The sequence below is a fragment of the Drosophila montana genome, unplaced genomic scaffold (genome assembly GCF_035044405.1).
Source record: "Drosophila montana isolate Dmon_TW-CO22-7 unplaced genomic scaffold, ASM3504440v1 contig_3848_1, whole genome shotgun sequence".
NCBI lineage: Eukaryota > Metazoa > Arthropoda > Insecta > Diptera > Drosophilidae > Drosophila > Drosophila montana.
This window is the reverse complement of record NW_026998720.1, coordinates 4,926,537-4,943,960: the sequence shown is the minus strand read 5'-3', so window position 1 is coordinate 4,943,960 and position 17,424 is coordinate 4,926,537. Positions and strand designations below refer to the sequence as shown.

Here is a 17,424-nt window from a genome sequence, read left to right as displayed (position 1 = left end):
GGATGATCTTAGACATATAACTACATTTGTACTGCATCTATGATACTATTGCTATTTTGGTCAGGACTAGCTCTTGATTTATTTAAGAAGCTGGTTATTTAAAAGAAATAAAATATTTATTGTATTCGTTGTATTTATGCTTTCTAAGAATCTCTTAAAAGGCTTTACTTTAAACAAATATTTGATATATATATTATGCCTAAATTATTAGTAAAAGATTGCGCGACTTCTTAGAATAGATAATAATTAATGTATATATATCGCTTAATTTAAAAAACCCGGATCTAGTATAGAAGAAAATTTCTGTTATATAGTATAACTGATAGCACCAATTCAATTTAATTAAAGTTAAGCTTTTAATTTTATTTTTTCAGTTGAGTTTTATTTTATATACAAATTGTCAATCAATTGTAAATATTTAAGTTTAAGCACGGTTTTGCTTACATTCGCTGATTTACTCTCGATAGTCTATCGATATTAACAGTGTCGCTCAGTGGCGCACATTTAATAAGCACTACTCATCGACTGGCCGCCATAATAAATCGTCGATAGATCTTACAGCACTATCGACTAGTACATATTGTTTTTGCTCGGAGTAGTTAATACAACTGTTTTCCTTTTCATATTTGGCATCAGGTTGTGCAATTTTGTCTGTTCCTTTTGGTGTTATTAGCAACGCGTTTTGTGTTTATTGTGCGTTTCGTTTTGCCTTGTGTTTTAACTGTGCAATATTAGTGCACTTCACAATGCGAGCGCTGCGCAAATCAAAAAAGTCGCATTCGTGTGTGTGAAAATTCAATACAAATTGCAAAAAGCAAGCGACAACCGAGTAGCAGCAGCAGCGCAAAAGTGAAAAATGTGCTTGGTGGAGCATGCGGAAAATAAGCATAAGCTCTCGACCACAAACACACTAAAACAACAAACAACACGGTCGTCTTCCCTAGCATTTTGCTCCAAAACCAATACTGGCGTCCTCGATATAAGCACGCAACACCAACAACTACAACAACAACATCAACATCAGAGCCTGCTTTGTAACAGCACAACGCCCACATTTAACGCCAAATATAGGCGAAAATGCTTACTGCTGCTGTCGCTGCTGCTATTTCATGGCTGCTTCAGCGGCTTACATAGCGCCAGCGCCTACAATTGCACTACAAATCCTTGCCAGAACGATGGCCAGTGCCTGGATGGGCAGTGCATCTGCGCCGAAGGCTGGCAGGGACCTGCCTGTCAGTTCTGTGGCGGAAAAGTGCGGTAAGTATCAGATACCCCCCGACCCCGCGCACCCTCACATCGGGCCAATTTAGTTATCGTTGTTGCCGTATGATTCACGACAACAACAACAATGACCACACACAAATCAACGCTAAAATGTATTATTCAATCAGCTTTGCACTCTTTTTTTGTGGTCGATTTGTGTCAAGCAACGGTTTAGTTTTTGAGCTGCTGCCCATTCTCGTTAGACGGGTTCCAGTTGCTGTCTCCAGTTCTCTTTTCTTTTCTTGTTATACCCAGCAAATGGGTGGAGATGGGTATATTGGTTCTGTACATGTATGTAACAGGCGACTTCGTATAGTATACCGAGTGGGGTCTGCAAAACAAGTTCATCTCTTAAATCGATAAATATTTTTATAATTGCATTTTATAAGCTAGCTGCTTAAAATTCTAAATATATATTTTACACAATAATTTTTTGTTAATTTTTCTCAGCTTATAATAATTGGGTTATAATACATAGTTTGTTAAACAACATTTACAGACCACAAATATTTTACCTTTTTAATATTTGATTTATATTTTTGCATTTGAATGCCACTTTTAGGCCTTGATAATTTAATAATGGTCGATCAATAAACACTGTGTTGTTAGTAGTAGTGGCCACAGGGTATTTCCCAGTCGATTATCCTTGACTGGCGCACTCTTCTTTTTTTGTTGTTTTCTTCGCCTTTCCCCATTTCATTCTTTCGTTTAACTGGGTGCTTTCTACGCGTTTACGCCCATTTTCTCACTCTCTCGCTTGCTCGTCCCCTCTTCCCTACCTCGTTTGTTTCCAATCAGAGTGCATGCTTTAATTACCTGACACTTGGCTTTGAACCTGCCTCCTACTCCGGCCAAAGCTCGCCAAGCACAACTCAACTTATATTCTAATCAGAGAAGTTTGCAAGCGCACATCATAAAGCTCATAAGACGCACTGTTTATATTTCTTAATAACGGGTATTTGTTCAGCGTGCGCTCGATAAGGGCAATCTCTATCTTGACAGCACCGTATTTAACTGGAGAACGCTCGCTCTGCTTGCCCGCCACTCTGCCCCACTGGCTGCACCACTCGAATGGTTTGCTCGGGTCGCTGAGTGGGTGTGCGGTTCCGTTAAATTGTTATACTCTTGGGGGGAGTAATATATATATTCAAAATTGTGTGACGCTTTAAAGATAAAATTTCCAAAACCCATTTGCTATACATATATACATGCATATATATATATTCTTGATCAAGACAAAAACTTAAAAAGTACAAGAATTCTCATGATAAAAACCTTTGTTTAACCGACTACTATTCCATAAAGCTCCCATAGGAACAATCGTTTGAGCTCTGAGTTTCTTCATGAATGTGCTTAAGATTAGCAATATCTGCAATGGGTATTTAAACTTTCGCATCTGCTTTGTCATCGAAACAAAAAGAAGAGACTTTAAGCATAATATTTTTTTATCTTAAGACTATTCTGACTTTTTGCGACTCAGCAAAATATTGTTTTTATTGATGGATGAGTGCGTGCCAAGTAGTTAATTATAAAATAAGAGTATTGCGCAGTCGATCACATGGTAACAGCGCCAATTGCCATTCGGAAAGTTACGAGTCGTTGCGTTGCCTTGGAGCTCTTGTAGAGGGTATTATGAGTTTTTCATGAAATATATAAGGCATAGGAGACATCTTCGACCTCATTAAGTATATATTCAGTATCAGTATCAGTAAGTTGATGAAGATATTTTGACTAAACTTGGCATATATGTATTAGATTTACTGTGGTCCCTATATATAAGCCATATCTAATCAATATCCGACTACTATATCATAAACCTTTATAGGAAACATCGATGGAAATATACATTTTTGTATTAAAAAATGTTGCTTTTCAAGATATTTTTACCAAAATCAGCAATTACAAGCTTGACGATTCTATTCACACAGCTGCAAAATCCTACAAGAGTATTTAATCTTCGACTTGTCGAAAATAGTCGTTCTATCTGGTTTTTGCAGTCTTTATTGACCGATTGCCAATGTTACGATATTGGTGAGAGAGACTCCCTATAGGTACACACATCTACACATACATATATATACACCTATATATATTTAGTTTTACGATTTACAGCTGATATGCCGTAGCCCCATTTTGGCCAAGCTTATCAGCAGCAATAGGCGTTCACTTATCACGTTCTCATTTTGCCCCATCAACCCGTCAACACGTTAACTGCACCTGTCTCTCTGTTCGTTTTATAATTCCCTATTTATATGGGGTTTTGTCATCGGAATGAACACAATTCTTTGCCAAACATGGACGGGCTAGTCAGATAGTTACCATATGAGGATAAGCTAGATCAGTAGAAACTTGGCAATTGTTTACGATTAGAGAAAGCAGCGCCTAAAATTGGAGAATGAACCCAGCAACTTTCCTAGGGAGTGACAAGCACTGGACAATGTCAATTTGTATACCCTGAACATGGCTTAAAATATTATAATATTTTTGTGCAAATGCATGTGACAGGCAGAAGGAATCATCCTAGTCCCTATGTAGGTATATTCTTGAGCAACTAAGATCTGTTGCCCCATCTTCTTCGGTCGTCGATCTCATAGACTATAGGAGTTACAGAATATATACTCTCGTACATCACACGCAGCGCGGGTTTCGATATGCTCTATATCCTCATACGCATGGTTCTTTTAATCAGGTTTTTAACCATTTTAAGAGTTTGTTACACCAAATTTGGTGTGAAGGTTCTCGTAAAAAATGTACAGCTTTAAATTATTTTACATTTCAGATACCTCCCCCAAAAATCGAAAGAACTCGTTTTTTAAGATGTTCTTGCGCTTTAGTGTGTACACACTTATGTATGCCATATTTAAGCCCTGAAAATAACAGCGAAATCGGCAGCTCAACACTCGTTTTAGAGTATCCCTTAGTCGCGTACTCCCAACTAGAGCAATGTTACTTGTTATTATTATAATTTAAGATATTTAGTTGACAAGTAGATATTAGAAAATTGTTTCTGTCGTACAAAAATAATTAATTATTGTGCTTTGTAAATAAATACACTTCAACGAGTCTCAAGTATTTTACTCGAACTCCCCGTCATCGCTTCGCCAACTCCAAATATTCTGCACTTGCACCAGTTGCGAATTATAAGCGCAGACAATGCAAATTTTGCGTTGAGCTTCGAGTAGTTCGTCTGTTTATTTTTCTGTCGCTATTAGATTTTGTCGCTTTTTAGCGAATATTATGTTGCTAAGACTCAGGTACCGCTGCTTGTTTTGATAGCAGGCAGATTATATATACCAGCTAGAAACATTATATCAGCATCGTATCAACATAGATATCATCCTCAGATGATTGTCATTTATATAACAAAAGCGCTTTTGTATTTGTTAACTCTGTGTATACCACTTTATCACTTGACAAACAAGAGTTGCTCTTAAAAAGGAACCCTTTTTCAGAGTCTTTATGATGAAATATTTACATAATTTTCTGTTTTTATATAAATTACAAGTTAAACAAAGTTCACCTTTGAGAGGCGTATTTTCAAGAAAAGCTAAACATTGAAAGAGTTTTTTCTTTTATAATTTAATAAATTATACAGCACCAAATTTTTTAATTTGAAGAGTTTGCATCTTATTTCAATTGTGAATACTTGAAAGGGTCACAGTAGAATTTATAAATATTTTTTTTTAAACACATTCAGTGACTCTTTTTTGTACAAAAACCTGATTTTTGACAACATGTCATATATGCGAATATATAAAAAAAACTTCCTACAATATATTTCAATTTAAACAAAATCTATTATCGTTTAACGTTCTCTTCGATGCCTAAACTAAGCTCAGATTACGTATTATATGAACCGAACCTCGAGCATATTATGAAGGCAAAAATATGTCATGTCACGTAAAGTATACTATTTTTGGCTTGTTTAAGAGAAAATTATAATTGCGAATACGATATGGGCAAATGCGCATTTAAAATTCTACGTAGTGTTTCTATAATAATCGTAATAATAATATTAACAATAATAATTTCTTATATTGAAAACTAGCGAGTCTTATTTAGTCTTATCTCTAAATTTAGTGATTACTTTTCCACCCAGTACCCATGATACAGAAATGTATCATTGTTTAAGTATATTTGAGTGTGCGTTTGAGGTCGAAAGTGTCTGGAAATAAAATTGCAGCCGTTCAGACGAAACTTGCTTTAAGGCCCATAAAACCCTTGACCCCCTTTTCCGCCTAATACGGGTGGATTATCCGAAAAGTGTGAAACACCGCTTAAATTAACTTGTGCATGCCAAAGTGCAAGGGTTTACCTTTTAAAATTAGTTATTGTTTAGTGTATCTAGCTATTATTAACTTAAATATATTTTTTTTTAATTATGTAGTTAAACCTTTATTTTTCGATATTATAAAAATGAGAGAAGATATATATTAAATTTCAAGGCTCTAGATTCCGAAATGAACGCGTTCACACAGGCAGACGGATATAGCTAGATCCACTCAGCTTGTCGCCCTGATCAAGAATATATAGGCAAAACATTTCAAACATTTTCAGAGTGTAAAAAGTTTCATACAATTGTTTTCCGCGATTGTTCCACAAATGCGGGTGAAATTTCCAAAAACTTTTACTTAGAGTTCACTTACATCATATAAGCCATAAAGTTCAGCTTTCTGTTTGTGCGTTGATCTGTCCGTCAGGACAAACAGTTTTATATATAAACATAGAGTAATCTTGAAAATTTATTTTGAAACGTAATACACTATTGTCAGCGTATTTCATGGGGCATCTATTGGGCTAGCTGTTCACTTGAAGTAGAGAAAAACTCGTAAAGTCAGAAAGCAGGGGCTGGTGGGGGCCATGAGTTTCTCTGTATATACTTATGTATGTATATGTATTGACTTGCCACAGTTAATTGTTTTCAAGTTGAAAAGTAAACAGCGCCAAGTAACAAGCACATCTTGTGCTGTATATATCGATGTCTCCGTTGGGGCAAGTTGTTGACAAATGAAAAGAAAGCAGTTATTTTTAAATGGATATGGACTGACGGATGGACGTGCCACTATAATAACAAATGACAAAGAGCTTTGCCGCGGCTGCAAATGCGGCAGTTGCGGTGCTTCTGCCTGCTGCTGCTGCAGCACATGCCCCACGTTCCATGCGCTTTCCTCAAAGCTTCTACATGCCACATGCCCAGATTCTCATTGTATGCATCAATTGAATCAAGCTTGCATTTGCGTTGGCTGGCAAATTCAATTATCTTGGCAGTGGCAGCCGCAGCGGGATCGGTAGCGGGCGCGGGCATCTGGCCACAATTTACATATGTAATTGTGAGCCTGAATTGAAGCCAAGTGATGCCACATCAAAAGCTGACGAAATTCGATTTATTTCAGCACATTTTCTCACTCTCTACTCTCTCTTTCGTATCTACATTTATATAGGATGTACCATCCCATGGGCACCATACACGATGGCTGGGGCAACTATTCGGTGAGCGTCAAATGCAGCTGGTTAATTGATGCACATCATCCCCACTGGGGTCGCCGTCACAATTCGAACCCGTCGCGTGCCGCCAATATACGCATTCATCTGCGTGAATTTGCCACAGAATGCGGCTGGGATCATTTGTATATATACGATGGCGATAGCGTTGATTCGCCGCTACTCGCGGTCTTCAGGTAAGTCCACACTGCAACTTGCCACACTTGAAACTCTTAGCTAATCTCTCTCATCTTCTCTTTGTCATGCTTTTCGCAGCGGCCTCATGTACCGGGGCAACTTTTCCATACGCCGTGTGCCGCAGGTCATCGCTAGATCGGGCACAGCGCTCCTCCATTTCTTCAGCGACGATGCATACAACATGTCCGGCTTCAATCTGACGTACAAAATGAACGGGTGTCCCACGGATAGTGATGGTAAGTGAAGGGGGGAGGGGGGGGGACTTCATTTACTTAAAACAAATAGGATGTGTCTGAGAAGTTGATAAAATTACGTTTGATTCCTCTACAGAGGCTCTTGTGATTTTCCAAGACTACATTTTGTATATAATAACTGAGCAACTAGTCCAACCCAGAACTCTCACTAAAGATGGTTGAACATAAAGATGTTCTATAACACTTAAAGCTCCTTTTGAAGTTCCCGTATTATAGAAATATTATGTATAATTAACTTTTAAATAGGTGGATAATATGATAGTTCTCATAGTTCCTTTAAGTTCCCCTTATTTCCGTTTGACTCTAATAAATCTAGTAATATAAGGAATAGGCGAAACTTAAGCAACTAGTCTAGAAAAACCTGAAAAAATTGGAAAGTCGCGGAAGTCTTTATCAAAGATCCTGTAAAATTTTGATAGTTTCTAAAGATTCTAAAATGAGTAAAACGGGATATGTCCTGGATACAGGTTTCTTAAATTTCAAATGATTCGATTTGATATAAGCAAAAATAACTGTTTTTCAAAACAATTTCAGGAAAATGTAAAATTCCATGGAAATTGTGAAATTCCAATTATTATGCTTAAGTATATTTTTCCTTGTTATTTTATTTAGTCTTCAGGGTTTTCCACATACCCTAAATTATCTTATAATGCCGAGTGATTCCCAAATAATTCTTATTGTACTGCAAACTAAATGCATGGCATGAAAGTTGATAGAGTAAATTGCGCCTCTAATAGGCTACTAAAGATAAGACTGTAGAGGGAGAACGTTAAATAAATACTAATAACTAGAAGAACAATGTTCACTCGCGATAAATTATAAATTGCGGAAGAACTTCATTTCCTAAAACCCTCTTTTGGCAAATAAAAAAATAAATAAATAAAATTAAATTGATAAGAGATTTAAATTATTTTTAAGGCCATTCTATATAGTCTTTGTTTTTTAATTTTTATTTAAATTATTTATTTATTATATAATTTATTTGAATTTAAACTAATCGTTCTTCCCTACTACACATAGATGTGGAGTGCTCCGGCCATGGAACGTGCAGTGATGGTGACTGCCTGTGCGATCCCATGTACAGAGGGGAGGCCTGCAATGTGGCCGCCTGTCCGAATAACTGCTCAGAGGCGCGGGGTTACGGCATTTGCAAGATAGAGCAGGAGCGGTAAATATCGAAATCCTAATCAAAAAGACAAAATAAAAACTATTATTTTTAATATTTTTTAGCTGTGAATGCAATGATGGTTATGGCGGCGACGATTGCAGCCAGCTGCGGGCACACGGCGTTTGGAGTACGGTACATCCGAAGCACTCGGTGGCGCCATCGGGCAGCGCATCACACGGCGCCGCAGTTTGGCGTGACACACTGCACATCATTGGTGGCGAATCGTATGGGCGTGGCGAGCTAATGAGCACCTACGATTTCAATGGCAATGTGTGGGAGACAATGCATCCGGAGGATGGCAGTGCCACGCCCGAGAAACGCTATGGCGCCTCCACAGTGATGTATGGCGATAAGATATTCATGTACGGCGGCGTCATTAAATCTCAGGGCATTACCAACGAGCTGTGGGCGTTCGATGTGTCCGCCAAAACGTGGGAGAACATCACCGTCAAGACGGACACATGCAACAGCACGTATTTCATGTGCGGGCCCCTGCGTGTGGCGGGGCATACGGCGACTCTGGTGCCAGGTTTCGGGGATAAAAACAATTATCAGTATATGGTGGTAATATTTGGGCATTCGCCACAGTATGGCTATCTCAATACCGTACAGGAATTCAACTTTGCCACACGCGAATGGAAGATCGTCCAGACCTACGGCTATGTGGTTAAGGGTGGCTACGGGCACAGCGCAGCCTACGATCTGCTGACCGAAAAGCTTTATATTTATGGCGGCATTGTGTCCGAGAGTGATGCCAGCCAGGTTTTGAGCTCCCGTCTGTTTGCCTACGAGCCGTCAACGCGCATCTGGACACTATTGTCGTCGGCGCCCAGTGCACGGCTGCTGCATACGGCCAACTTTGTCAATCCCGGTCTGATGATGGTCTTTGGCGGTAACACGCACAACGACACCTCGCAAAGCTATGGCGCCAAGTGCTACAGTCAGGATTTACTCATCTACGATGTCTATTGCGATTCGTGGCATATGCATGTAATGCCCGCACATCTGCAGGCGGATCTGGCTCGGTTTGGCCACAGCTCGGTGGTGTTTGAGGATGCGCTTTACATATTTGGCGGCTTTAATGGCCAGCTGCTGAACGATATGCTGCGCTATGAGGCCGGACAGTGCAGTTTCTATACCAAGCAGGAGAAATGCACCAGCGCCCGACCCGGCGTCAAGTGCATTTGGGATGTACAGCTGATGCGCTGCATCAACATAATGCGCGTACAACGCTTGGCCATTTATGGACGGGAGCAGTACGATTATGTGGCCTGCCCGTCAAAGAGCCGAAATACCATGACCTCGGAGCATCTACATCATGTACTACGCTGCCAGGAGATAAACACCTGTCATTCGTGTGTTTCGACCGTCTTTGACTGCACCTATTGCGGCAACGGTGTGTGCAGCAAGGAGCGCTGCCGTGAGACCACCTCGGTGGCATCCATATTCTTTACGGACTCTTCAATCTCCACACAGCATGGTCGTCAGCAGCCGGCTATAACGGTGCCGCCGCCACTGAACGTCAAGCGACTGGAAAGCTGCCCCGCTACCGAGGATAGTCTGGTGCAATCCAAATGCGAGCAGCTGCACAGCTGCCGCGCCTGCATGGCGAATGCGGCATGCAAATGGGATGCGGAACCGAATCGCTGCCGCAGTCACATATCCGCCTCGGGCACACCCTACAATCGCAGCAGCCACGACGAGAGCCTATGCCGGCCAACGTGCTCCACACAAACGAATTGTCACAATTGCACGGAGGATGAGTGCATCTGGTGCCAGAACGAACAGCGCTGCGTCGATCGGAATGCGTATACGGCCAGCTTCCCATATGGCCAGTGCCGTGAATGGACAACTTTTACGTCCAAATGCCGCTCGGCGCCAATAACAGCGCTGAGCGTGGGCAGCACCACAGCGCTGTCGAGTGCACAGTGCGGCTACTATAATAGCTGCCAGCAGTGCTTGGATGATCCGGCGTGCGGCTGGTGCGACAACGGCTCCAACACCGGCTTGGGCAAATGTGTTGTTGGCGGCGCGTTGTCGCCGTACGATCAGACCGAGTGTGCATTGAAACACTGGTTCTTTACGTCATGTCCACGCTGCAATTGCAATGGACATTCGTCTTGCAATGATCAGGAGCACTGCGAGCAGCCGTGCAGCAATCTAACGATCGGTGCACACTGCGAGAAATGCCGCACTGGATACTGGGGCAATGCGATCAATGGCGGTGAATGCCAGCGCTGCGAGTGCAATAATCAGGGCGACTATTGTCATCCGGATACGGGGAAATGCTATTGCAACACCAAGGGCATTGTGGGTGATCATTGCGAGAAATGCGATTCACAGAATCATTATATTGGTGACCCGTTGCGCGGCTCCTGCTATTATGAGCTAACCATTGACTATCAATTCACATTCAATTTGTCCAAGAAGGAGGATCGTCATTTTACGCAAATCAATTTTCGTAATTCGCCGGCGAAGCCGGAAATTGATGCGGACTTTACCATTACGTGCAGTGTGCCAGCCAAAATGGACATTTCGGTGAAGCGTGCCGGCTTCCCGGAACGCCTTATTTTGGTGGGCATCAACTGTTCGACGTTCCGGCATCGTTTCGCCAAAACCGAATATCCCTTTGGTCAATCCGCAGATGACAATAGTTCGCTGACAACGTTCTATGTGTTTGTGCATGACTTTCAGCCGCCCATTTGGATACAGATTGCCTTCTCGCAATATCCCAAGCTCAATCTACAGCAGTTCTTCATTACCTTCTCCTCCTGTTTTCTGCTGCTCCTCCTCATGGCCGCGGTGCTATGGAAAATCAAGCAGAAGTATGACATGTTCCGGCGACGTCAGCGTCTGTTTGTCGAAATGGAGCAAATGGCCAGCCGGCCATTCTCACAGGTACATATACCCTAGGATTACTTCTTACTTTTGCTCTATACTAATCCTTGGGTGATTGCTCCACAGGTTTTGGTTGACATTGAACCCCGCGATACAATTGATTTGAGCCTGACGCTGGGGGGCGTCAGCAACATGTCCAAGAAACGTAAAAAGGTGAGTAAGCGGCAAGACACGAAGAGAGCGCTTTTGATATGTTAAATGTTTAACTCTTTTACAGGAGTGTCCCAGTCCCATTGCCCTGGAGCCCTGCAATGGCAATCGAGCCGCAGTGCTCTCGCTTCTAGTCCGGCTGCCCACGGGTGCGTATATCTTATATACTATATACCTACCTTGGACCTCCTGGCTCTATATTTATTATTACAATATAAATCTATTTTTTGCCTATAGGGCGAGTTTTGGTATACGTTTACCCATTTGACATGGGTATAAAGGCTATAATGTTTTTGTGCAAATGTACCCAACAAGGCGCAGAATGCATCGCCGACATATACATACATAAATTCCTGATCAGAATGTCGAACTTAGTCGATTCGTTCGTCCGTTTGTGTGATCGCGACGATCTCAGAAATTACAAAAGCTAGAGCCTTTATATATGAACTATATATTCTCCTATACCATACGCAGAAAAATTGTATCATTTGTTTTCGATACTTCTGCCCACTTACATAATATAGACAAATATCGTTTTTGAGACACGGACATTTTAAGACCAAGCTTGATAAGTAGGTTTCGTAGATTATACATAGATTATAGATATTTATTTATTGGATACGTCCCTTTATATCTCGAAAAACTAGAAGAAAAAAATCGCTTTCGCTTTGCTATAAACAGTATGCCATATTTAAGCTCGAAGATTTTACTAAGATAAAACTATGACAAGTAAGAGGCTCTAGTTGGGAGTTCCCGTGTTTTAGCAGTAATAAAAATAAATTAATGGTTATAAAATTAAAGATATTTTATATATAAGTATATACTATTTAAGAAGCTACACAGCTAAACAGGATTTCGATGTCGATTTTTATTGATTGATTGGAAACGGGGCAAATTATCGATTGTCGGAAACAAACTCGTACTGCGCATGTGCAAGGAGGACACACATTCCAAATTTCAAGTCTCTAGCTTTTATAGGTTCTGAGATTCTTGCATTTATACATACGGACAGACGGTTATGGCTAGATCGACTCGGCGTTTGAATCTGATCAAGAAAATATATGTACTTTTTGGTTTCGGAGATGCTTCCTTCTGCCTGTTGCATACATTTGCACAAATACATTATACCCGTTTTTACCCAATTTTAATGGGTTCAGGGTATAAAAACCGAAGTTAATCAAGAAGCTCCTATACATAGTGTGGGTTAATGAAAAGAAGAAAAATATATATGTAGAAGAAAGCTACAATGCATGTAAGGCAAGCATCGTGCTGGGTTCAGCTAGTCAGCCAGAAGGACTCTTAAATTCCTGCTTGGGTATTGCATGGATCATCAGGCAGCAGCAGTATATGTAAAAAATATATAGTATAGACTAATTTATGTTTTCTTCTGTATTCCACAGGTGGCCTATCGCACGCGCCTGCCGGTCAAGCGGCAGGACTGGCCGTGGCGAGCGCTTTAGTCACGCTTGGGAATCCGCGTCGGCCGTCAGTCGAGCAGCATCCCAAGGAGCCAAAACCGAAACGCAAGCAGAGCCAGCATCCAGACAGTTGTACATAATGAAATACAGTTTACACGCGATAATAATTATGATGATGATGATGGATGATAGTGTGTACAATTAGATGATAGAACCCTAGCGAATATGCTCCAGATTTTCTTTATCTATATAACACACACACAAACACACACGCGCAGCTAGTAAGTTGATAATCCGCAGCTATTAATACTTTAATGCAATTAGTCTAATAAACCCTTAAATGAGCGATACGAGAGTACGATGCAAATAATAATAATAATAATATTAAAATTATAATAATTAAATGATTATTAATAATAACATGATAATTTTTAGCAAAAGGACATATTTATATACGAGTTATATACAATTTGATATAGTTGATAGGTCGTCTGTAGCGTTGCAATTAGTTGTAAATGTTTTATTTATTATTTATACAGTAAAATGAAAACTAATTTTTAGCAGCTACAGCTTCAATTTTTATTTTATATATAAATATGGCTTAAGTGTGTTGTTAGAATTTATTTATGCAATTAATTATGTGTTTTTTTATTGCGTTTTTGCTAGTTACCACAAAAAAAGACATTTTATTCATTTTAGCAAAAGCCGTAAAGAAAAGTGATCTTTTAACACATTTGAGAAAACAAAAACAAATTGATGAATGTGTGCAAAAATCTGCTTAATACTGTGTTCATACAAAATAACAATACACTCAACAACAAAAAAAGAAAGAAAAAACAACAACAAATAAATAAAAGTATTTTGTTTCTGTGCAAATATTTACAACAAAGAGCAAAGAACGAACAAGAGCATGAACATGTGTCTGTAAATATATACCATAAATAAATATATATACATATATTCTATACGTAAATTATGCAGCCTATATATGTATAGTACATAGAGCAAAACGCGCCCAAAACAAATCAGTTATGTAATTTAGTGTATGCAACAAAATTGTATTAATAAATATAAATAAAAAATTACAAAATTTTCCTTTGAACAACATGAAAAACTCAAATTAAGCCTAAGGTTTCCACTTGGATAACAAATTTGAACAGCAACAACAATGAATGCACCTTGTAACTAGAAACAACAATGAAACAGAATCAAACGGCACTTGTCAACCACTTTTAATATATATATATATGCTAAAATATGTTAAACAAAAAAAAAAAATACTTCAGGCTAGACCAGCTAATTGTATAGTTCAAGTCTGCAAGAGATGAAACGTTTTAAATTCGAATTTCGAATTGTAAAATGCGTTTTCGTTAATTTTCGTAATCGTATTTACTTGCCAGCCAATCTACCCCTCCACTACACCCACACACACACAGAGCGTAATGTAAAGTTAATAAATTAGAAACTCAAATCAAGACTTGTTTGTTCTCCTAGAGTTTTAAATACATATTCTTTGACAGCGACACAAACCTAGATAAAAGTCATTAATAAATATATAAATATATATATACATATTAGTTTATTATAAACGAAATAAAACACTGAACAGAATGATGCAATGCAAAGGGCTTTTAATATCGTTTATAAATTGGGATTTTTATACCCTGTTTCTCAGCTGGGCGTGTGTACAAAACTCGTTAGCATCGTTTTAATATTGACCGACTTGGAGACAGAGCTGCCTTATAAAACCAGCGAACAGAACTTTCACTTTCACCCAGCGAAGACGTCACACAAGTTGGAAGCCGGCAGCTGAATGTTTGTGGGCGTGGCACGTTTGAGGCCTGGCCTTTTTACCAAGTAAGTCATCAAGTTGGTCACAAATTGAAAACGTTCAGTTCAAGAAAATGTCTCAAAATGTGCCTGAAGTGGCAGCCCAACAAATTTGTTGCAATAAATTCCAAACTATTCGGATAGATATATTCTTAAAGGCATAAGATATTATAGAAAACATAGTTGCCTTTGTGAATATATAATTAAAAGTGGTTTCAAATATCATGAAGTAGAAATGTTTGAAATTTATAGCTTAGAAGTCTAAACTACCCGGGATTGTCAGGCTAAAAGTTAATAATGTTGAAAATTCAAGTGGTGACGAATTTGTTTTTGGAATATTCGATAATTAATTAATTTATACAAAAAACATTATACTATAAAACAATATGTTAAAAAACTAATATTTTACTTCACAGGGGCTCGAAAACTAAACTTCATGCTTGGTGTGCGCGCAGGCCCATTTAATTTGCATTTTTTTCAAAAAATATTTCGGCTGTTCGTACCTTAGTGAGGAAAATGGTTATTAAAAAAGTGGAATACCGAGCTGAAGTTCGTATTGCAGTCTTGACTAAATAACCAGCAATTTTCGCAATCTTATTTATATACTTGTCGGCTTAAAATATTATTTACACAACATTTTGAGAAATCAAATCAATATCAAAATGTGTGTTCTACAAACTAAATGGCTTAGCGAAAATGCCCACTTAAATCCTACAAACATACTCTAACTTATGTAAAGGCAGCGCAAAAATTGCGTACGGTATTATTAAATCAACTCTTTTCATGGCTTCTTTTTTCTTCAACATACTTTTTGGGCATCTTTTGGCATCTGAGTGCCTTCTGAAGAGACGGAACTACACGGGGCTGCACTTAACTTAATGACGGCCAGCACAAAGCACAGCAGAGAGCAGAGACGACAGCGAAGCTGCTTTTATTAATGAAATTAAAGAAGAAAGTCATTGAAATATGGCAAAAGCGTGCGAAAACCAAGCGAAGCGGAAGCTGCAGCAAGCCCAACCGAAAAAAAATAGTTGTTTTGACATGAACAACTCGACAAATATCAAAAATGTGATAAATCAATGCCCTTGGCTGGGGCTACGTACCGAAAATATCCGCAACTGCAGACGTCACACTGAGTCAGCCAAGTTGTCAGGCCTAGGGAGACAGAGAGAGAGAGAGAGGGGGGGTGCACTTAGATAAATCGGTTTTACCCCGTGGCCAAGCTAATGCCGGCCACCGAAGGCTGTCACGCACCAGGTTAAGTGGGGCCCATAGTAATGTGCGTTGACTGAACTTTATGAATCAAGCGGGCGCATCAGGCAAGTGGTGCGGTTGTGCGTGCAGTGGCATTCAGCGCATGAATGAGTGGAGGACGCACCCTAAGAGCAGAGATGGGCTTTTGTTGGACTTTTCTAACACGCAGCGAACAGGAACATGAAACATGAACTCGAAAATCAACACGACACAATCATGAAAATATTTGAGCTGTCAATGGAGTTTGAACCGAACTGGTTCAAACTTGAAAAATAAATTTTTTTTACTACGAACAGAGCCTGAACCTAATCACAAAACAAAAGATCCCGAACCTGAACCGAACTCTATAAAGCCCCAGTTTAGTTTTTTTAATATTGTAAAAATATTGTTGCAACTTTTTAAATTTTCTAACAAAGCACACAAAAAAGTCTTTAGTCTCATTGAATAAGGACAATTATTCGATTTCAACAAAATCAAATGTGTTAATATATTTCAGGCAATTATTTTATTTAAAAACTAATTCGAACCTGGGCTAATAAAATATGAAATCCAGGTTTTCGCGCCGAACCCAAAGACGAGGCCTTTCTGTGAGCCAAGAACTAAACCACTTATCAATTTTTTGGGCTTGCAGCCATAATGTTTAATTAATTTTTTATTTGTCTGTTTTTAATTATAATGTTTTCTTTTTAATTTTTTTAATTTAAATAATAGTACAATTATTATTTGTTCATTATTGTTTGTTTGTTTTTTGTTTTGTCTTTTGTTATTATTGCTCTAATTATTATTAAATTCATTATTGTTAATATTAATTATTTGTTTTAATATAAATAATATGATTGCTACTACTATTATTATTACTATTATTATAATTATTATTTATATTAAAATTAAAATATATTAAAATAATAATTAATTTTATTGTTATTATTTTTATTTATATTATTATTATTATTTTTATTGTTGTTATAATTATAATTACTTTAATAAAGTGTTTTTATTATTATTAAATGTATAGTTAATATTTATAAACAATCTAATTGCTCACTTTTTAAGTAACATTGGCTACTAAAGGTTTCTACCTACACGTCCCTGGGATTCGAGCCGGGATTCTCGTCTCTGTTGAATGTGTCAACGACCTCAGATATAGAATATAAGATATATTTATTATAAGGAAGTTTTCTGCGATCCGAAAGAATACTTTACTCAACTCTTAATTATCATAAATTTACTTATATTTACCTAAATAATATTTTTTTAAATTTGTTATCTATGTATACATATTTGATGCCTATAAATGTCTAAAATAATAGAAACTTTTGCTGATTTTTATTTTTATAAAAATATTTAACTCATGTCCAACTATGCTTATTCCAAACTACACCTTTAATGTACAAAAAGAGAAAACCTTTTCCTTTCTAATTTAATTTTTGAGAAAATAAAACGTTTTCTAGACCTTCGCTTTTTATCAAAACTAATTAATATTGCTTCAATTTGATTTTTAAACCTATAT

General features: G+C 38.3%; 1 protein-coding gene across 1 annotated transcript; it reads left to right on the top strand.

Moving 5' to 3' along the window:
• The first annotated feature begins 573 nt into the window (after positions 1-573).
• Positions 574-13,925, top strand: dsd (attractin-like protein dsd). The gene is made up of 8 exons (XM_064696492.1): positions 574-1,257; positions 6,705-6,941; positions 7,021-7,178; positions 8,217-8,364; positions 8,427-11,262; positions 11,329-11,415; positions 11,480-11,561; positions 12,813-13,925. The coding sequence occupies exons 1-8, from the start codon at positions 857-859 to the stop codon at positions 12,968-12,970; spliced, it is 4,107 nt and encodes a 1,368-aa protein (XP_064552562.1). The 5' UTR covers positions 574-856; the 3' UTR covers positions 12,971-13,925.
• The last annotated feature ends 3,499 nt before the right edge of the window (positions 13,926-17,424 follow it).